The following is a 22,663-nucleotide window of genomic DNA, read 5'->3' on the forward strand; positions in this document are numbered from 1 at the left end:
CATATCACTCGCAATAGACTCGTCTCGCGAACTAACCGACATTGCACAGCGGTGTTTGTCCGATTTTTTTATGGGAAGGATTTCCGTGAAGAGCTGCTTTGTTTGCTGCCGATGCATGGGCGCACAACCGGTGAAATACTTTTTAACGAACTAACGGAGTTCTTTAAAAAGGCCTGATAAGCACTAGCCTCATAAATCGGTGTTGAAAAATGAAAGAGACGATGGATGCAGTCACGAGGCTGGTAAACTTTATTCACGAGAGCTCGAGTCTGCCACATCGTCGTTTCCGAGCTCGTCGTGTGCTGAAAAAAGTTTGTGAATATATTGTTACAGTTTGATCAAAACTGAGGAAATAGAACTAATAAAAAACATATTTATATTGTGATGATTTTTTTAAAACAAATAAACAACTGTAAAATAAATAAATTATAATAATAATGACAATAATAATAATAATAGCAGAACAAACATTGTAGTTATCCAATTATAGTCGGTGGCCCTTGACTTGCTATTGTTAGTAGAATTTGGCCCTTGGTGAAAACTAATTGAGGAACCCTGGTATAGTACCATCGAGAAAGAAGCACTATCTCTGTTGATGGCACTTCAGCATTTTGAAGTGTTTGTTGGTGGAAGTTGTAATCCCATTAGGGTGTATACGGACCACAATCCCCTGTTTTTTTTGTCACGGATGTCTAACTCAAACCAGCGCTTGATGAGGTGGTCACTCATGGTACAGGAGTTCATTCTAGAGTTGAGAATATTGTTGCTGATGCTCTGTCTCGTGTTTATGATGGTGAAGATTAAGAGGGGTACTGATCTGTCTTATATACAAACCTCGGGTTTGTAAATTAAGGGTTGGGGTGTTACGTCCTACGGTGTAATTTTATTTTTATATTATTTTTTCTTTGTCTATGCTGTGTTTCTGACCACTAGGTGGCAGTAGTGGTGGGTTTTGCTAAATTTTGTAAAAATACCTAAACAGGGAAGTCTAGGGAGTGGGTGCCCTTTTGTTTATTTACTGAATTCTTTCTCCTGTTTAAAGTAGAGAGGGAGTCAGGAAGATTTTCTTTGTTGTTTATTTCCTTTAATTTTCAATAAGGTAAGAATAGAATTTGGCCCTATAGTTAGAGGCTCTTTGTTTAATGTATTTTATTTGGGCTTGTTCTCCCACTCCTGAAGTCTTATAACTTACACAAATTTATTGATGTAACACCATTTGGGACCATCTCTGGTGTAATTTTAGGAGCCATTTTTTAGTTCTTAATGAAGTTTTCTCCTAACCTAGACTGGGAGGAACGTAACAGTCAGTTTGTGGAAGTTAAGGGACTGGTGGGAAAATAAAGTGCATCAAATCGCGTAAATGTTTCTGTAGAGTCAATTTAAACTGTACACCTTGAATTGTTTCCTTATTAAAACAGTTCTAAACAGTTTGTATCATATGTTAAGTAATTGCAAAACTAGAAAGAACTCCACCATACTGCTGGTGACCTTCTGGCATTTTCTTTAAAGGTAAGGTCCTTATTTTCATTTGCGGATTTGCATTCGTACCTGATTTGATTTGTAAATAAGACCTAAAATGACAGCCGGAGGTTTTCTGAGAAAACTGTATCTTGGAATCCGATTACATTTGGAATATGTTCAGGAAACTACGAATGAGGGTGGAGAGATAAATATCCAGAGGGATGTACTGATGATGTATTGATGTTGAAGAGAGAAGAAGAGAAGAAGAGAGGAGGACTCTCACACTGAGAGAATCTTCATACGTTCTGCTCATAACCCATAAGAAACTCAATTCTCTTCTCTTCTCTATTCTCATGTTCCTTTTTTTCAGCAGCGACATGGACAAACTCATTCATCTCATTTTACTTTCTGGTGAGTAAACATCACATCATCATCTCATAGAACACACAAACATCTTTAACATTATACAAGCTGACAGTCATCCATCATTTAAATCTTTAACATGACTATAAATATGAAATATATAACCCTTGTATGGTGTTCGGGTCTGTGGGATGTACATTCATAATTATGATATAACAAAGGTACAGGGCAAATCATTACCACATATGCTGTTTAGATGAATGTTTTTGTCTTAATTATTTCAACCTGAAGTGTTTGATTATGTTGAATTAAAAACCCCACCAACACTGGCTAAGAAACAAAAAATGAACTCTGCACAAGGTTTAAAAAACATTGATGTTAATACTTTTTTTAAAACAGGTCTTGTTTCCATTCCGAGTAGTTTAGAAGGTAAAGATTTCTTTTCTTGACACATTCACAAATGTAGAATGATTATTTGTTTATTTGGAATTGATTTTTTTTCTTGTTTGTGTTCATCGTACTTTAACTGAGATTGTATTGAAAATATTTTGTGGATCTTGAGATCTTTCAAGAAAGTTTTTGTGTTGAAAGTTTTTACATTTAACCTAAAACTTATGTCTGTGTTCATACTTTTTATATGAAACTTAGAGCAGTTAAAAGGGGACTAGACCGATGTTTGAAAATCTGTGAATTGAATCTGTGCATTAAGGGAATTTTTTAATTGGGGAGTGAGTCTTCAAGACTCCAAAGAGAACATTTTGGTTAAAAACAATCAAATAGTTATTATTAGACTATCACAGATGTGTTTACATCTCCAGACTGACTGATCGACTGTCTTATAGAGAACTTAGCATTAAAAGGAACAGCTACACAGTCATCTACATATAACACCTTTGGAGCTCAGAATGCCATAGATGGAAAAAGATACGGCTCAGGTGAAGCGGCATACTGCTGCATTACAGGATCTGAAAGTAACCCATGGTGGAGGTTGGATCTCCAGCAAAATTATGAGATCAGTACGGTCATCATCAGTTCTAGATCAGACTGCTGTGCTGAACAAACCAATGGAGCAGAGATTCGTATTGGAAACTCACTGGAAAACAATGGAAACAACAATCCCAGGTGAATTAAATCACTTGAACACCTTTCATTCATTGATTTAAACACATCTATAGTGATGAATTGTTTTTTTCTATCTAGATGTGCTGTAACTTCTGGTTTTCTTACTCGTCAAACTATCACTTACTCGTGTGGTGTGATGGAGGGACGTTATGTGAATGTGGTCATGTCTGGACGTACATCTCATCTCTCTCTTTGTGAAGTTGAAGTCTATGAAACAGGTAAATTCTGACACACAATTGTCTATCAAATTACATTTGTTTTGCAGAATTGGTTGTTAGAACTACTGAATTTTAGAAATCATTTCAAATGTATGAATTTCTGTTTTAAATGGAGGTGTTCTTATTTATAACTAGATGACATTAAACACAGATTGATAAAGTAGTTTTAAACAGAAAGTTCGATGTTAAGTAAATTTTTGGTTAAGTGTTGAGATGAGCTGTTGGTCTAGATTCCAAACAGAACGTGAATGTTGAAAAGATTTTCCGGTGGCTGTGCGATACTGAGTAAACTGGGCATTATTTGTTCATAAGACATTTTAAATCTATACATTCATAACCTCACGATGTTCAGTACAGTCTCACAGAATCTCTGAATCTCTGACATCAGTAATTTGATCATTGATAAAAACGTAATCGCTGTCTGGGCATCTGCAATGATATAATGAAGATCAAGGATGGAGGGTTTGTTGTTTTATTCTGAAGATATTTTTGAAAAGTTTTTTAAACCGTTACTCTACAGTTTTAAGTGTAAAAATAACATTCCTGTTTCATGTTCCTTAAGGAGACTCGTGATGGGTCAAACACTAGCTTTTATTTAGATTGCTTCACATAACCAGCCTTATACAATACTGCCTATTTTCTCGTTCTCTCGCCTTGTCGATCCCCCCATCCTATGATAGCTCACTGGTGCCCTCTATTGGCTGACCCATATTGTAACATCTCCCTTCCCATAACAAAGGAACGTTCTTGGAATTGAACACAACATAACCCAACTTAATCAGAAAACCCATTATACAGATTAACAAATTGAACAAAACTATGTTATTTTGTGATTAGCTTAATTATTCGTTTAGTATGCATGACATTGTTTTTCCAATGTATAATATTCTTTTCTTTATCGTCCTTTTCCCTTTAATTTTTTTATTTATTTTTTACACAACATAGTCCTTAGAATATCTAGCAGGCATTTTGATGTTGGACCTGGTTCTTGTGTGTCTTAGAACTGGGACTGTGGGTGGTACGGTAGCTTCTTTGTTTGTTATTTGTTGAGTGCGGTGCTCTCTGAAAAGTCTTCTGTTGTCCCCCAGTAGTCATCATTTACAGTGGGTTGGTCTGCTTGTAAGGTGACTGAGCTGTTCAGGCACGGGACGAATGTCTTTTCTGTTGCGACGGTATTTCTTGCCTTTCACTAGCAGTATGTAGGAACGGTCACTGAGCTGATCAATGCAGATGCCAAGCGCCCATGTACAGGTTGGGTTATTGGGGTGAACAAGGACCCGCACTGTCTGGCCTTGAATTATGCTAGGCATGTCACATGCTGTAGTGTCATAGCGTTGCTTTACTGCTGCTCGCTTGGCTATTTTTCTGGTGACAACTTCCCGTACCACTGTAGGATGCAGAAGGGCCTCTCCAGTAGGCAATGTGGTGCGAGTTCTCTTTGACATGAGCCTTTGGATTGGAGAGCTATCGAGTCCTTCTGTTGGGGTGTTTCTCCATGCCAGAACTGCTGCCCAAAGGTCTCCCCCTTCCAAGGTGGACTTTTTTATCAGTGTCTTCGCTATTTTTACAGCTGACTCAGCTTTACCATTGCTTTGGCTGTGATAAGGTGATGATGTGACATGGGTAAAGTCCCATTCCTCTGCGAATTCTTGAAAGTCCATGCAACTGAATGTCGGTCCGTTGTCTGTGAAAACTTCAAGGGGAATGTCATGTCTGCTGAACTGTTTTTTGCAGCACTCAATGACTGTGGATGAGGTGTAATCTGGCATTCTGTCTATCTCCCAGTAGTCAGAATAGTAATCCACCATGATTAGGAACACTGAGTCGTTTGCATTGAATAGATCCATTCCTACTTTAGACCATGGAAGGTGAGGTATTTTGTGTGGAATCAATGTTTCTTTTTGCTGTTTCACATGGATAGTGTTGCATGTGGCACAATTCCTGACAAAGTTTTTGACTTCATCTGTAATGCCCGGGCAGAAAACTGCCTCACGAGCCTTTCTCAGGCTAGCCTCAATTCCAGAGTGTCCAGTGTGGATTTTTTTCTAAAAAACAGGTCGCAGAGCTTCAGGAATGAGAATCCTCTGTCCTTTGAATATTAGGCCACTGTCACTGGCTAGTTCCTCCTTGAAAGTCCAGAATGGTCGCAATAAGCTGTTAACAGCACTTTTGTGGTTGGGCCACCCTGTTTTAATGCAGGCATGTAGTTTTTTACACAGCGTGTCTTTGGCTGAGTGTGTTTTGATGGTTTCCAGTGTCTTTGTGGAGATATTAATGTTGCTGGAATGGCTAACTTGTTCAAAGTCATGTGAGGTAAGACCCATTGCATATACTGAGGCTGGTGTCTGCATTTGTGAGTGTGTCATGCTCATCTGAGGCGCTCTAGAGAGGAAGTCTGCGACGTGCAAATTCTTGCCTGGTTTGTACTGCAGGTGTATCTGATATCTCTGTAGCCTCAGTAGCATCCTCTGTAACCGCTTGGGTGCTGTCAGCAAGGGTTTTTTGAAGATTGCTTCAAGTGGCCTGTGATCACTATGTACAGTAATGTGCTCCCTTCCATGCAGATACTGGTCCAATTTATCACACGCAAAGACAATGGCAAGGCATTCTTTCTCAATCTGAGCATATTGTTGTTCTGTTGGGCTCAGTGTCCTGGACGCAAATGCTACAGGTTGTCCATTCTGTAGGAGGGCTGCCCCTAAGCCTTTCTCGCTGGCATCACATTGTAGTGTGACCTCCTCTTTAATGTCATAGTATTTCAGGACAGGGTAGTGAGTGACTAAATCTTTGATGTTCTCCAGAGCAGTGTCATGCTTTTGTAGCCACGTCCAGACAACGTCCTTGTCTGTCAGCCGTCTGAGAGGTTCACATATGTCTGATAGTTTACAAACCCCAAAAGCCTTTGGAGGGATTTTACGTTGGTCGGTGTTTGCATGTTCTGGATTGTGGTTATTTTCTGCGTGTCTGGGCGTAAACCTTCATTTGTGAGGAGGTGACCCATGTACGTCACACTAGGGAGTTTCAGCCGCAGTTTCTTTCTGTTCAGTTTCAAATTGACTTCCCTAGCTCTCTGTAGTAGGGCTGAGATGTTCTTGTCATGATCTGCTATTGCGTCTTTTGTAGTGTTGTCACACCCATAGACAAGAATGTCATCTGCAATCACACTGACTCCTCTGAGGCCCTGAAATGCTTCATGCTGTCTCCTTTGGTACTCTTCCGCTGCCGGTTTTATTCCGAACGGCTTCCGACGCCACCTGTATCTTCCTTCAGGCGTCCACAACGTGGTGAGGTAGCTGCTGGCCTCATCTAGCTTTACTTGCCAAGAACTGTGAATATATTTGCATTGGTTATTTCTGGAAGGATTTCTTCAATTGTGGGAATCTGGAAGTGTGATCTGAGCAAATCTTTGTTCAATGGGGTAGGATCGATGCATATGCGCAGCTTGTCATTCTTTTCAATAACCACCATGTTGCTTATCCGGGGAGTCGGTTCCGTAACTTTAGCGATGACGCCCTTTTGTTCCATTTCCTGAATGGCTTTGATAATTTTTTATTTGATGGGAATAGGAATCCGTCTTGGTAGCTGCTGCACAGGCTGGACAGTGCGGTCAATGTCAAGGTGTAGCTCCCCTGGAAGGCATCCTAATCCATCAAAGACATCATCATACATGGAGATGATTTTATCCGTTGTGTTGGATGCGCCTGGCACCTCTTTCGTGTCAATATTGTGTAATACGTGGTTGGTGTTTATTTGAAGTAAATTGAGCTTCTGGCAGGTTTCCGCTGAAAACAGTGGTATATGTGATGTCTCCATTACCTGAAATGTTAGGATGAACTTGTGCCCTTCATGGTCTGTTTTGAGGTCGCATTCACCCTTAGGCTTGATTAGCGTGCCATCATACAGCTTGAGTGTGGCTTTGCTGGGCATTAAAACTGGATTGCCATCTTGCAGTAAGCGTTGGAGGTCACGAAAGCTGATTACATTGACTGTGGAGCCTGTGTCAAGCTGGCACTTCAGGGTATAATGGGAATCGTCATTGAATGAATTTACATTATGTGGGATCAGCTTCAGATGTATAAACCATTTACTTTGGTTGGCTTGCATACAGTTTACATGTGAGATGTACCACATGGCATCTGCTTGTTCGTCAGTTTGGGTGTCCTCCTCTATGAAGTTCAGCTGTGGTTTGTGTGACGCTGTTTGCAAACGCGTGCAAAATGATTTCGCTTGCCACATGTTTTACAGGTTACACCATAAGCGGGGCATTTGGCTTTAGCATGCAGTGTTCCACAGTAATGGCATGAGTTGTTATGTTGCCTTTTTTTGTGATCCTCAGATACTTTGTCTGTTTGTACCCCTGCCTGCCGCGTTCAGAGTAGTTTTCTCGGGAAGTGAGGTTGATGACGTCATCCCGCTCCTCTCATTTTCTGTATTTGCATTTGCGCCTGTTTACTCGCACGACACATGTCTATAGCCGTGTTTAAAGCTTTGGTTCGCGTAACATCCGTGCTTGTGCACTTGAATCCTTTGTGCCCATGACCAGCCGGTCACGGATCAGCTCTTCTCTTAATTCACCAAATTCACATGTATCTGCTAACTTCCTTAGCTTTGCAATGAACTGTTCTGCTGTCTCACACTGAGTTTGTTTACAGTCATTAAACACAAACCTTTCGTAGATCACGTTCTTGCATGGTTTAAAATGTGACTGTAATGCATCTAGTATTTTCGTCGGATCCTCCCTGTCCACCGACGGCATGTGTGGATGGCGTTGAAGTTGATGGCACTCTTTTCCCATCACTGTCAGTAGCGTAGCAACTCGAATTTTTTTGTCTCATGTCTAGGCCCGTGGCAATCTCGTAATTGTCCCATTGTGCACGGAAAAACGCCCAGTTGCTGTAGGTATCACCTTTCATGTCCACGGGTTCTGGAACCGGGATGCTGTATGCCATGGCTGCTGCTGATCTGACTTGACTGACAGAGCAACTTAATTAACAAATACGTTGTCCGTCAGTATGTCTAAGTTACTATTTACTTTCTTATGTAGCGGTCTTTGTTGGTTCTGACTTCTGACACCATGTTTCATGTTCCTTAAAGAGACTCGTGATGAGTCAAACACTAGCTTTTATTTAGATTGCTTCACATAACCAGCCTTATACAATACTGCCTATTTTCTCGTTCTCTCGCCTTGTCGATCCCCCATCCTATGATAGCTCACTGGTGCCCTCTATTGGCTGACCTATATTGTAACAATTCCCAGCAAACACAGTATCTCCCAAAGATGACTCAAGTTAGTCTTCATGCTTGACATTAATTTGTGACCATGTAATGGAGACATCTTGGCAAAGTTTCCACTTTTTTTAGATCTCGGCCAAAGTCCCATAAAATATGATCCGAGTAAAAATCTGTTATCAAACAGCAATTGTTTTCCAAAGTGCTGTTGTCATGATTCTGCCGCATCATGTCATGTTTCTCTTGGTTTAGTGTGCAGGATCATGACAGAGTCTCATGTTTTGTGTGGAGAGAGGTGATTATGGTTTATTTGCTTTGCCATAGGCTCTCTCCGGTCTCCTCTCTGTTCCCGTCCTCTCGTTTCCTCTTTATTGCTTGTTAATTAGCTCATGCCCTGCACCTGTCCCCATCTTGATTATTCCATTATTTAATACCCTTGTGTCTTCTGTCTTGTGCTGGTTCATTGTGGTTTGTGTGGTGAGTTCTTGTGTCTTGTTCAGTGTAGTTTTGTCCAGTTATTTGTACCCAATGTTTATCTTTAGTCTTTAGTTAAACATTAACTAAACCTAATGTTTAGGTTTAGTTATTCCATGTTCCTGTGTCCATGTCATGTTTTGTTACCCCACGTGGGTCTTTGTTTTATTATTTATTATTAAAATATCTGTTATTAAAGTAACAGTGCAGTATACGAGTTAACTGCATTAACTAATCTACTGCACTGTAACCTTATTAACTGCATTATGAAGTGGTCCATTAGTGCAAATGAGCATTCAGTATAATATTTCTGGTGTGCAAGTGAGCAGTATACAGTGCAAATGATGCTGTGTGTGTGTAAACAGTCCGGTAGAGCAGATAACATGAAGTACAGTTCAGTCATGCATGGCAGCCCTGTAGTGCAATGTAAACAATGTTATAGCAGCATTAAAGTTAAAGGTATGATGGGTAGTGGAATCAGTGGGGGACCGGAAGTGCCTACCGGTAGGGAAGGAGAGTAAACAGTCTATGAGCGGGGTGAGAGGAGTCCTTGAGAATGCTGCAAGCTCGACGCAAACAGCGTTTCTTCTGGATGTCCTCAATGGGAGAAAGTGTAGTCCCTGTGATGCGCTGGGCTGTTTTCACCACCCGCTGCAGTACCTTGCGTTCAGCAACAGAACAGATCCTGTGACACAGTTGGTCAGGATGCTCTCTATCGTGCAGCGATAGAAGTTCACCAGGATAGTTGAAGACAGTTGGTTCTTCTTCAGTGTCCTCAGAAAGAAGAGACGCTGGTGAGCCTTCTTGACCAGGCATGAGGTGTTGGTGGTCCAGGACAGGTCCTCCGAAATATGAGTCCCCAGGAACTTAAAACTGGAAACGTGTTCAACAGCCATCCCATTAATGTGGATGGGTCGTGTGTGCCTCCTTTCGCCTTCCTGAGGTCCACGATGATCTCCTTTGTCTTGGAGGTTTTAAGGAGCAGGTTGTTGTCTGAGCACCATGTGGCCAGGTGCAGGACCTCCTCCCTGTATGCAGTCTCATCGTTGTTGCTGATGAGACGAGTCACTGTTGTATCGTCTGCAAACTTGATGGAGTTAGATCCGTTCACAGGCCTGCAGTCGAGTGTGAAAAGGGAGTAGAGAAAGGGGCTCAGTACGCAGCCCTGTGGTACACCAGTGTTGAGGGTGGTGGTGGTGGAGCAGATGTGGCCTAACCTAACAAGCTGAGGCCTGTTCGTCAGGAAGTCCATAATCCAGTTGTAAGTAGGGTTGTTAATGCCTAGGTTTCCAAGTTTGACGATAAGCTTGGAAGGGATGACGGTATTGAAAGCAGAGCTGAAGTCTACAAACAACATGCGTGCGTAAGTGTCCTTATTGTCCAGATGTGCGAGCACAGAATGCAGCGCCATGGACACTGCATCATCCGTGCTCCTATTGTTGCAATAGGCAAATTGGTATGGGTCCAGTGTGGGTGGTAGGGAGACCTTTAGGTGTGATGATTGGGTGGTCAGCAGAGGGTGAGAGCTTGGTAGCGGTTTCCTTGTTGTCTCTCTCAAAGCGAGCATAAAAGTCATTAAGCTCGTTCAGGAAGACGGCATCTGTGGCTATGGGGGTGGAGTGTTTGGGTTTGTAGTCACTGATGGCCTGGATGCCCTGCCACATGCGTCGAGGGTCAGAATTGGAAAAATGCTCCTCTAGCTTCAGCTTATAGCAGTGCTTGGCCTTTTTGATGCCTCTCTTCAGATTTTCCCTAGAAGTACTATAGGCCTGTGCATCATCCGATCGGAAGGCAGTGTTGCGTGCTTTCAACAGGAGGCGCACTTCCTTGTTCATCCATGGCTTCTGGTTGGGGTACGTGGTGATCTGCTTCTGGGTTGTGACACTATCAATGGTGGAATTGATTTAGTCCAATACAGAGGAGGTGTAACTATCTATGTCCGTGTGAGAGCCACTGGTGGCCTGAGAAGCAAACATACTCCAGTCTGTGTGTAGAAACCTTTCCTGGAGTGAAAAGTCTGCCCCCGCAGGCCACACCTTGATGGTCTTCACTGATAGCTTCACACGATTAATGAGATTAATGTACTTGGGGTGAGGAACAAAGAAAGGTGATCAGATTGACCCAGGTGGGGGAGGGGTGTCGCGGCGTAGGCTTCAGCCATGTTTGTGTAGACATGATCCAAAGTTTTGTTTCCTCTTGTGTGGCAGGAAACATGCTGGTGGAATTTAGGGAGCACTGTCTTTAAGTTTGAGTGATTAAAATCTCCTTCAACAATAAATGCAGCCTCCGGGTGAGCAGTCTGTTGTTTACTGATGGCTGCATGAAGTTCTTTCATAGCAAGCTTGGCATCAGCATCCGGTGGAATATAAGCTGCCGTTATAATGGTGGAAGTGAATTCCCGTGGCAGATAAAACAGTCTACATTTAACCATGAGAAACTCAAGGTTAGCCGAGCAGTGTCTCCCGACAATAACAGAGTTTGTGCACCAAGCTTTGTTGATGTTAATGCACATTCCACCTCCTCTTGTCTTACTGGATTCCTCTGCCGTTCTATCCGCCCGGTGTGTGTTGTAGCCCGCTAACTCAATAGCTTTGTCCGGTATGCTGCTGTGTAGCCATGGTTCCGTGAAGATTATGACATTGCATCATCAACAGCAAAAGACTTGAACTGCAGAGTCAAATCTCATCCATTTGTTCACTAATGATAGCTAGGAAAATGCTGGGTAAAGAGAGCCGCTGTGTAGCTTTAGCCTAGCTCCTAGACCTCCGCGCTTCCCCTGCCTTTGTTTACTATCTCGACGCCGCCGACGAGCACTTCCGCCCGGCCGTGTAGGGTGCGTTGCATCGGTTGTTCTGACGATCTCAGGGACGAGTTGAATGTTGCTGATGCAACTTCCGGACATGCATAAACTGATATCCAAAAGCTCCTGCCGGGTGTACGATGTAAATGCACAACTGTTCTGGACGAACAGACCCGAGATGAGCAAGAAATACACTATATAAATGCTAAAACGGGAGAGACGCTGAGCCTCGCGATGTTCACATGCCGCCATCTTGGTCTTAGTAAAGGCCCAGTCACCTCTGCTTTTTAGCCTTGTTCAAGGTACAACCAAGAGTAATTGGTCAGCAGATCTAACTAGGTTATGCAGAATAATTAAATCAGAGAGATACTTTGGTGCAAATCACTTTAAAGACTTAAAGTAACTTAAAATAAATTCTAAAACCAACATGTAGGCAATGGAGAGATGCCAATACTGGCGAAATATGTTCATGGTTGTTCATTGTAGTTAACAAGTGAGCAGCAGCTTTTTGCACCATCTGCAGACGCTCAAGTCGAAATAAAAAACCTTGTCCTAACTTCCCCAAGACATTTCAACAGTGGTGCTAACGAGTTTGCATCTTGACGATTCAAAGAAAGGTAGAGTTACTTTTCATCTGCATGGGAATGAAACTAGTTGCAGTTTTTCCCAAAAAATAAGCTCTAGCGGAAGTAGATATAAAGAAAATAAAACCGGACCAAGAATGGAACCTTGCAGGACAATAAGATCCGAACCACTTCTACGCAGTCCCTCTAACTCAAACGCAATGCTCTAATCTAGAAAGCAGGATATTATGGTCTGGTGTCAAATGCAGCCGTAATATCCAGAAGCATGAGGGCGGCACAATCACCTGAGTCTGTGACCAACAAAAGATCATTAAAACTTCAACAAGGATGTTTCTGTACTATGCAGTGATTTAAAACCAGAGTGAAACTCTTCTTGCAAACCATATTGGCTTAAAAATTATTGCAATTGTGTAAAAACAACTTTCTCTAATATTTTAGATAGGCCTAGAGTTATCAAGAATTGAGGTATCCAAGTTTGACTTCATCAATGGTTCCACTATAGACATGTTTAAAATTTAGGGGTACAACTCCTGAGGCAAGGCTGCGGTTCATGATTTACTGAATTTGTGGTCCAAGGGTTTCGGAAACATCTTTTAAAAAATGAGAAGGAATGATATCTAAGCAACAGGAGTGATTTCATTTTTGCTACAATGTCTCGCAAAAAAGATTGAGTCACAGGCACAAACAGTCGAGCACATGGTAGTGATAGATGAATCAACAGGAGGAGAAGAGATATGTGCTCTAACAACAGCAACCTTGTCAACAACGAAAAGGTTTGTGCTGGTTCATTGTGCTTGTTGGGTGAGTTCCTGTGTCTTTTTAGTTTAATCTTGTGTAGTTTTAATTTTCATGTTCATAGTTAATTTTAGTCTTGTTTAAGTGTAGTTAGTATAAGTCCTGTCTTGTTATCGTTTCCCTCTGTTTTGTTATGTTGCCCCCTGGTGGGTTTTGTTTGGGTAAGACCTTACCCGCTGTCTGCACTTCTGTCCTCTGTCCTTGTCTCACCCACCGCGATCAAGACAGAATGAACCAGCCATCACAGGACCCAGCAGACAGAGCGATTGTTGCGGCAGTGGTCGAGGCCGCCGGGCTCCCCTCCAGGGTCGAAGCCACCGGAATCCTGTGCCCGCCCGAGTCCAGCCGGCCATTCCCTCCCGTGTCCAGCCGGCCATTCCCTCCCGTGTCCATCCGGCCATTCCCTCCCGTGTCCAGCCGGCCATTCCCTCCCGTGTCCAGCCGGCCATTCCCTCCCGTGTCCAGCCGGCCATTCCCTCCCTTGTCCTGCTGGCCATTCCCTCCCGTGTCCTGCCGGCCATTCCCTCCCGTGTCCTGCCGGCCATTCCCTCCCATGTCCTGCCGGCCATTGATATGAAGTGCTTTGAGCGGCTGGTCCTGGCACACCTAAAAGACATCTACCATCCACACCAGACCCATACCAATTTGCCTACCATAGAAATAAGAGCACAGATGATGCAGTGTCCATGGCGCTGCACTCCATGCTCACACATCTGGACAATAAGGACACTTATGCACGCATGCTGTTTGTAGACTTCAGCAACAACGATGAGACTGCATACAGGGAGGAGGTCCGGGACCTGGCCACATGGTGCTCAGACAACAACCTGCTCCTTAACACCTCCAAGACAAACAAGATCATCGTGGACTTCAGGAAGGTGAAAGGAGGCACACACGACCCCATCCACATTAATGGGATGGCTGTTGAACGTGTTTCCAGTTTTAAGTACCTGGGGACTCATATTTCGGAGGACCTGTCCTGGACCACCAACACCTCATGCCTGGTCAAGAAGGCTCACCAGCGTCTCTTCTTTCTGAGGACACTGAAGAAGAACCAACTGTCTTCAGTCTTCGCTGCACGATAGAGAGCATCCTGACCAACTGTGTCACAGTCTGGCACGGGATCTGTTCTGTTGCTGAGCACAAGGCACTGCAGCGGGTGGTGAAAACAGCCCAGCGCATCACAGGGACTACACTTTCTGCCATTGAGAACATCCTTCCAGTAGGCGCTTCCGATGCCTCCGATGTTTATTGGAAGGCGGACTTCCGTCGCTAAAGAGACCAAACAATACAGAGCACTGCATTTCTCCTAATCTATAGTGAAGAGATGCGTGCGCACATAAACAAACAAACAAGATGGGCGAAAAGTTTGGACATTCGAAAGTTTTCCTTCCGTCTCTGCGTCCTCCCGGGTCTGATCCAAAAGCTCAGTTTAAAAACCCTTCATCGCTGTGAATGAGTGTTAAGATTTTGCTGCAAGTCTCCTCTGTTGGTTCTAGCACTGGTGTAGTAAATCTACACTTTGCTGGAGAAGCGTTAACAAACTATTGTGCAGCACGAAAAACCCATGTAATCCACCATTGCTGTATTTATTTCTCCTTCGTTGTGTTTGGATGTACACGCGCATACCATACTCCCACACCTAATACGCATGCGTGCAATGTCATTTGGTCACTGCGGGGTTTACACGAAAATGAGAACGCCGTGGTTTTCAAAAACTTGCACTTTGAAACCCGTTTTCAAAAGTTTGTGTTATCAGTCCCCTAATCAGAAGTTAGTATTAGTCCTGTCTTGTTATGTTTCCCCCTCATGGGTTTTGTTTTGTGTTTATTATTAAAATCTTTTGTCAACCCCTTACCCGGTGTCTGCACCTGGGTCCTCTGTCCTTGTCTCACCCACGGCGATTATGACACAAGGTTTGTGTGAGTTGTTGGATATCATATCTGAGAATTAATTTTAACAGTCTTTTGATATTTGAGCAGACTTTCCTTAAAAATGTCAGAAGATACCTGCAGCTGCACACAATTTACAAACTGCACCTTCAATCATAAATTATTTTAATCATCAGTTACATCATTGGAAAGTTTTTTGGTACATTGCTGTAATTAATTTGGTCCGGTCCAGATATGTCCGCACAACAGAACTGTGTTAACTTTTTTTTATTAAACAGGCCAAGCTGACATTATTAACATTTTGCATAGTCTTCAATGTGTATGTACATGTAAACTTCAACTGTATATATACAAATTATATTTTTAGAGAACGTGGCATTGAAAGGAACAGCTACACAGTCATCTACATATAACACCTTTGGAGCTCAGAATGCCATAGATGGTAAAAGATATGGAGCAAGTGAAGCGGCATACTGCTGCATTACAGGATATCTAAGTAACCCATGGTGGAGGTTGGATCTCCAGCAAAATTATGAGATCAGTACAGTCATCATCAGTTCTAGATCAGACGGTTGGGCTGATCAAACCAACGGAGCAGAGATTCGTATTGGAAACTCACTGGAAAACAATGGAAACAACAATCCCAGGTGAAGTTATTGAGGTGACTGATTGATTTTAACATCTCTATAGAGATTCATTTATTTTTTCTTTCTGTCTCTCTCTCTCTCTCTCTCTCTCTAGATGTGCTCTGACTTCTGGTGTTCAAGTGGGTTACACCTTTAGTTACTCATGTCATGGGATGGAGGGACGTTATGTGAATGTGATCATAGCTGGACGTGCATCTTATCTCTCTCTGTGTGAAGTGGAGGTCTATGGAAAACGTAATTTCTGACACATAATTCTGTACAGTAACGTACTACTTAGATCTTAGTTAAAGCTTGTAGCTTTTTCCAATATTTTGTTTTAATCAAATCAAAATCGATTCCAACTTTATGATTAATGATCATCATTTAAAATAAACAATTTTCTCAATTTATTCTTTGTTTTTAACACATTATTTCTGCGTTGATTGTTTCTTTTTGCCTTTTTATAAAGTTTTTTATTTGTTTTTGATTGTCAAATGAGCATTTTCTGTGATTCAGGACATATAAAAAAAACTTTTCTGAGGCTGAGATATTCCTCCAGTGTTGCAGCCGCAGCGCGCGATGAAATCCTTCATCAGGTGAGAAAAGGAGTCTTAAAAAGGCTGTAACTCGGACAGTTTTTGCATATCTCATGTTAATCTTGAGTATTTATAGAATAGTATCTTACGCATTAAATATCCCTAGAGTATACAAACGGTGGGGGAGTGTTTCGAGCAAAGAAATACTACATCATACGTCCAACTTGTTTGTAATAAAGTTCGTAAGAAGGGAAGGAAGGAGGCGGGAACCGGCGAACATTCAAACACGAAAACTTTAATTAAATAAACACTGAACACGGAAGTAACCGGCAGCCACCTCACGGCAGACTACCGGCCATAAAACATACACAAACTAAACACAGTTTCGGGCCCGGTCCTCTCTCGTCAACAGTCCTGCCGAACATCCATTTAAGCTCCCAATCTCCTCCGTGATAAGATGCGGGACCAGTGCGCGCACAGCTGCTTGCACTTATCACTCACGCCACCGGCCCCGCGTCACGGCTCTCGTCCCGCCTTCCACACCACATCGTTCTTGACTGGTTGAGCATGCCAAGCATGAGAAGACAACATGTTTAACATTATAAAGAAGTCAGGATGCATGAAACACCGTTGCATCCCCCTATAAGATAGAAAAGTAAATGTGATGATTGAAGACAGAAGTGATATATGAGAGTGTTTGATGTGTGTAAATATATGACATGAGTGATGATGACAGATGAGAAATGACAGTATGTTTCATGTGTGGATTGAAATATTTGATGTATTTTAGCTTCAGTCTGCTCTGGCATTGAACATCTCTGATTTTAATCTGTCCTGGACACAACTACCCAAGAAAGAAGAAGAACACGAGGAGGACAGAGGTGAGTACACACACTGGTTGTGAATAAACAGCACAAACACATCTGAGCGAAGACGCAAACTTTCGTGTTTAAATCTGTTACAAGCATAATTCATCATGATTGACTCGCTGTTAATTCTTAAGTATGCTAGATTGACAACATAAAAGCTACAACCACTAGGTTTAGGAGTTTTGCATGCTGTGAGTGCGGATGGAGGGCAGCGAGTGATTTTCTTTATAGGGAATTCACAATCACAAACTCAAAAATTGCATCGTTTTTGATTGTTTAAATTGACTAAACCACGAAACCAAAAGGTGTTTTTATTGTGAAGCTAAAGTCGATGTTTATGAAGGGGGAAATGCGACTATTGACTGAGAAACGGAGGAAAAAATGGATTGTTACCTGAATCTGCAGTCGGGAGGAGATGAGCCGGTGTCCTGAAATCTCATCCTACCAGATCATCTGTACAAATTTTGCACTGTAAAATCATCCTACATGTCCATTGCTACGGGAATGTCATGGTGTTTTTTCATTGTTAAATTATTCTACATATTAATTTAATGCTGGTAGAAACATTTGACAGAGTATTGCGCTGTAAATGAATCCTACAGGTTTATTTTGTCGATGTTGTTTAGATTATATTACGCTTTGCGCTACAGTAGGAAAATCTGACAGGGTAGGACAATTCCACAGAATACCAGAAGACTTCCTAAAATGCTTAACAAGGTTTAATGTACCTAAACATCAACCAGGGAAGCCCACACTTCTGTCAAGCCTTGTCATCAACACTAGATGCTGTTAAAAGAACGAGTCAGATCATCAATTATAAGAAAACAACTTAACAACATCTTAACAACGACTATGCAAAACCAGATTTCTATTAAACCTTCATTGTAATAAACACATGCTACGTTAAAAGAACAAGCACTTAGTCTGGGGATAACAATAGTTTCACGTTAAGCTTGTTTAAAGAAACCACAAAACCTAGCTCAAGGCAGTGACAAACTGAGAAAATCCAACTTTTCTGTTATCATGTTTATGTTTGATGTAAAAAAAATGTATTTACATTTACATTTACATTTAGTCATTTAGCAGACGCTTTTATCCAAAGCGACTTACAGATGAGGAAACCTTGAAAGCAATTATAACAACATAGGCAACAAAATACAGAAGTGCATCAAACTAGTCCATTAAAGCCTAGCACAGTACACAAAGCTAAGAATAGTGAGGTTAGTTGTTTTTTTGTTTTTTTTTAAAGAAGGAAAGGGAAGAGAATTAGGAAAAATCAATCAGCGATTAGGAAAAATCAATCATATTTAATTTGGTTTTCCGTGGTTGTTGTTTTGGTATGTTAAGCTGTTTCCTTTTAATGGATTTTGGGCAAGTACACTTTATCTGTTTAATAAGGGCACGTTCTTTTAACAGAATATAGTATTTATTACAAGTAAGGTTTGACAGAAATGTGGTCTCACCTGGTCGTTGTTCAGGTCGTTAAACATGGGTTCTTTGTTTTTGTCAGTGCATTCCTCTGGAGAAAATCACTTGCTGCCGTCCACGTGATTGAAACCTTTCAGTGAGCTTTTTTTAGTGTGTACGCGACGCCCGTATCAACACAGGCAGACGGCTTGGTTCCACTTCTCTTTGTAGATGACGGTGTGCCGTTAAAAATCATTACAAACTAATTTGAAATTGGGGGGGGACACGAACATGATTTCACGAAAAGTTGGGGTAACGTGTGCCCCTCGTCCCCAGAAATTACAGCCCTGAACACTATCAGTACAAATGAAGTTAGTTTGCTGTGGGAAACTTGCTCTGGCTGTTAAACACCTTTGATCTGCCATTGCGATTAAGCAAGTACGGACAGTAATGGGGCATGTTCTGGGATTCTGCTTTGTTATGATGGAGATATTTTCTAGTTTATTTACTTCTATTGAGGTCAGATACTGAACATCACATTTTTCTTTAGCAGACGCTTTTATCCAGAGGAGATAAAGGAAATAATAAAGCCAATAGGAGGCAATACTAGAATAGGGTTTTATACCAAGATACTAGTTTTCACAAAGCTGGAACAACACCTATTCAGAGAGAGGGGGTGTTAGTGTTTTTTGTAGAGAAGTCAGCATTTACCAGTCAAGAATTCACAGAAAAGATGATGTGTTTTAAATTGTTTTGTGAATAATGTGACTGATGTGGTTAACCGGACTGTATTTGGAAGATTGTTCCACCAGCAAGGATTAGTGGATTTACATCTATCGATTTATCCAACAAGACATACAGCTTATTATACTATACAGTTTTGTTTCTGAGTATGTGCAATCCCTGGGAGCGAATCCATGACCGTGGCATTGCTAGTGTAAAGCTCTAACCTCTGAGCTACAGTAAGTTGATGTGATGTTCTCTATAGCTGTGAAATGGATGAAGGGGTCGAGGTATGCTAAACCCCACTGAATTTGTAATATATATTTCACCCTAAAGAGCGATGTTTTTTTTACCCAAGCTGTGTAAATATTGGATTGGATTCAATTTATTGTCATTACACACATACAAGTACAGTGTAACGAAATGTAGTAAGAAGAAAAATACAGCATAACATGGGGAAGGTGAGGAGAAAAACATGTACACAATACACCATAGACAAGACTTGCAACAGGGATAAGTAATCCAGTTCCGGCAAGCAGCCAGCTGATCCTGCGCCATTACAGTGCTGTTCACAGACTCGCTTGTCAGGCTGGCAGGTCAAAGCGACGAAGGCGATGGATCTGGGGATGGGAGACCGCCTCAGTCGAGTGTGGCATATGTGTGTGTGATAGTCTGTGTGATAGTCTGTGCAGGTGTTTCAGTAGAATGGGGAGGGACGCAAGAGCGTCTAACCGTACTTCTCCACTCAGGGTTGAATTCCAGCACCAGGCTTGGCCAAGGCTGATACAGGGGAGTCGAAAAAGATAAGATTGATTGTTTAGTCTTGGGGCGAGCAACCGCATTCCATTTCCACGGCTACTCTCTTTGTCCATTTTGGTCTCCAACAACATCAATTTTCCTTTGCAAAGTCGTGAGCTTCTCCGTGATAGAATCCATATTGTGGTTAATAGTCTCATTTCCAGAGCCGACTGCTCTTCCCACTGCTTCCATCATAACGGGCAGCCTTGTGAGACTTTGGACAGCTGTTCCCGTTTTCTTAAAATATTGGACGGAACACTCTGCTGGGTTAATGGTGGGTTATTATAACCCAACTGCAGGGTTGATTTTACCCAACCTTGGGTGAAAAACAAGCCTGCGCTGCTTAGAGAGTTGTGTCGGATTAATCTAAACCCCGGCTAGAGAAAAAAAGCGTGTAGGAATGTTAAAAAAGATATACTGCTGACTGTTCAGCTTTTTTAAACTTATTTTTGCCCTAAGAAAAAATGTCATTTACATTTGCCCAGAGTTTATTCCCTGCATATACTTTATCTGCCAACACACACACAGACACACACATACATACAATTTAGTGGGGTTCAGACAGTAAATTCAAAGTTAATTTAACTCAACAATAGCTTAACAAATGGCTTTACTGAAAAATGGCTTAAACAAGCAAGCCATCATTTAAGAGTGTATAAATATTGTGATTTATTGATTGTTGGTTTCATTCACAGGTCCTTGTGTTAAGCAATGATCCGAGAGATACTGGAGGTTATTTTTATCACTCCTGCATGTTTCCTGACAAGTATGATGCTGGAGTTGCACAATATAGGCTATTGTAATTATTATAAATACACGTTCAGTGTAAGTGTATGTTTATTAGGACAATATATGCAATGTAATAGTGCAATAAATGTGTCAGAACATATCCTTTTTGAAGATTTGTGGGTAGATTTACAATCTGATGGACGGGCTCCTAAAGAGAGGAGGCGACTCTTTAATTTCTGTGAATGTATGTTTAATATTTAAGAGCAATTTAACCAAACATTTCACACTACTGTAATTTATTTTTAATAGGGTTAAGGTTCGGCCTCATGAATTATATATGCTGTGTTTACTATCTAAGTGCGAACATAATAAAATGATCAATCTCACAAGTCTGCTAAGACTTCTTTTATTCACGGCTCGTTCCCTCTGCTGTCACAGTCTCGTGAAATAACATGATGTTCACATCAGTGCTCATTATTTTTGTGTTGTTAGTTGTGTAGCTCATGACTGGATGTGCATCCATCTCTCTGTGTAACGTGGAGGTGTATAGCATGGGGCAATTCTGACCCCTTTAATTATTCATCATACAAAACAGATTTGTGGGAGTCAATTGAATGTATGAAGATCACAACTTTACTTTTATGAAGCGGCGAGTAGACATTTTGTGAGCTATAAAAAAATAACAACCCTTTCTTCAACAATTTCCTGACTTCCACATCAGTCTCCAATGCTTTGCATTCTGAGCTGACGCAGGATCCTGTGTTTTTACACCAGCATCACATGCATGCATTGTGTGGCGTCCTGATGACCACGTAATGCATGCATGTGATGCTGGTGTAAAAACACAGGATCCTGCGTCAGCTCAGCATGCAAACATTGTAAACGCTGTCTCCTGCACTGCATGCTCTCGTAAATGTGCGACGTTGACGCGTAAGTCAGGGAATTGTTAAATGAAATGTTATATTTGTTTTGTTGCGCACAAAAAGTGTACTCTTCACTTTATAAAATGAAGTTTGAAACACTGAAATCACATGAACTATTTAAAGGATTTTTATACTAGCGTAATGTGCTTTGATTGTAAGTTCAATGTTACAAGTTTCTCACTCGACACTGCTGGCATTGCTTTAAACTGATTTACTGTATGACATGTGACATGGCTTCTGTCAGGACTCTGTCCTTCCTGTCTGACATGTGTCTTTCCTATATTTAAACGCTTCCTGTTATGTCTCTCAGCCCCGCCCTCCTGTCTCCGTAATCTTCTTTAAATTGTGTTTCACTCTCGTTATGGTTTCATTCCAATCACCTGTCACCACTCTCCCCATGTCATTACTCCTTGTTAGTGTCTCCCTTTATATAGCCCCAGTGTCCCTCTGTTCAGTGTTTGGTGCATTGTCTAACGTATGGTTATCATTACTGTTAACGGTTGGATATCTTGTTCTCTGTATTTTCCCCTTTAAAGGCTTCCTTGTGTTCTTGGAGTACCTTTGTTCCTGTTTCAGTTTGGAGTAGGGATGGGCAAATGAAGCCTCGTGAAACAATGTGGCTTTCCCAGTAGCGGTTTTAGGCACGGGCGAACAGGGCAGTCACCCGGGGCGGCATTTTTTCATGTCACATGGGGGGCGGCAGTGGCACGAGCAGTAAAAGAAAACTCTGGGCCGCCGCGAACGCGAAGCGGTTTTCTATTATCTGTCATTCATTCATTGTGTGGGGAATCGGCAAATTGGCGCTCAATGGTGGTCTCGCCCGGGGTGCAATTCAATGTAGAACCGCCACTGGGCTTTCCCCTGAATGTTTCGGAAAAAGATTTGAAGCATCAAGAGTGTCGAGAACAGTGCCATCTGGTGCTTATTTCAAATAAAGCATCCAGAAGCCTGTGGAAGAAGCTCTGTCAGTTGACGCAAACACAACACACTCCAGTTTCATTGTTATGTTCAAATAAAAGCTCCTTGTCACATACCAGGCATCTCACCTTCTGAAAAAGTCTTTCTTTTTTGGCTGCTGCCAATGCTGCCTTACAAATCCTTCACCAAATTACCT

General features: G+C 41.8%; 1 protein-coding gene across 1 annotated transcript; it reads left to right on the top strand.

The window, feature by feature from the left end:
- The first annotated feature begins 1,695 nt into the window (after positions 1-1,695).
- On the top strand, positions 1,696-21,013 carry LOC306891398 (uncharacterized protein). The gene is made up of 9 exons (XM_079451623.1): positions 1,696-1,872; positions 2,224-2,253; positions 2,667-2,946; positions 3,025-3,164; positions 15,306-15,585; positions 15,680-15,819; positions 16,081-16,160; positions 16,891-16,981; positions 20,593-21,013. The coding sequence occupies exons 1-9, from the start codon at positions 1,815-1,817 to the stop codon at positions 20,610-20,612; spliced, it is 1,119 nt and encodes a 372-aa protein (XP_079307749.1). The 5' UTR covers positions 1,696-1,814; the 3' UTR covers positions 20,613-21,013.
- Positions 21,014-22,663: the final 1,650 nt, after the last annotated feature.

Source organism: Barbatula barbatula, assembly GCF_947034865.1.
Source record: "Barbatula barbatula genome assembly, chromosome: 1".
Taxonomy (NCBI): Eukaryota; Metazoa; Chordata; class Actinopteri; order Cypriniformes; family Nemacheilidae; genus Barbatula; species Barbatula barbatula.

Bases quoted from the DNA above. Each gene is read 5' to 3' on its own strand.
- LOC306891398 (XM_079451623.1), top strand. From the start codon at position 1,815: ATGTTCCTTTTTTTCAGCAGCGACATGGACAAACTCATTCATCTCATT. The intron at 2,947-3,024 runs GTGAATTAAATC...TTTTCTATCTAG, and splicing joins AATGGAAACAACAATCCCAG to ATGTGCTGTAACTTCTGGTT. The intron at 16,982-20,592 runs GTGAGTACACAC...TTTCATTCACAG, and splicing joins AGAACACGAGGAGGACAGAG to GTCCTTGTGTTAAGCAATGA.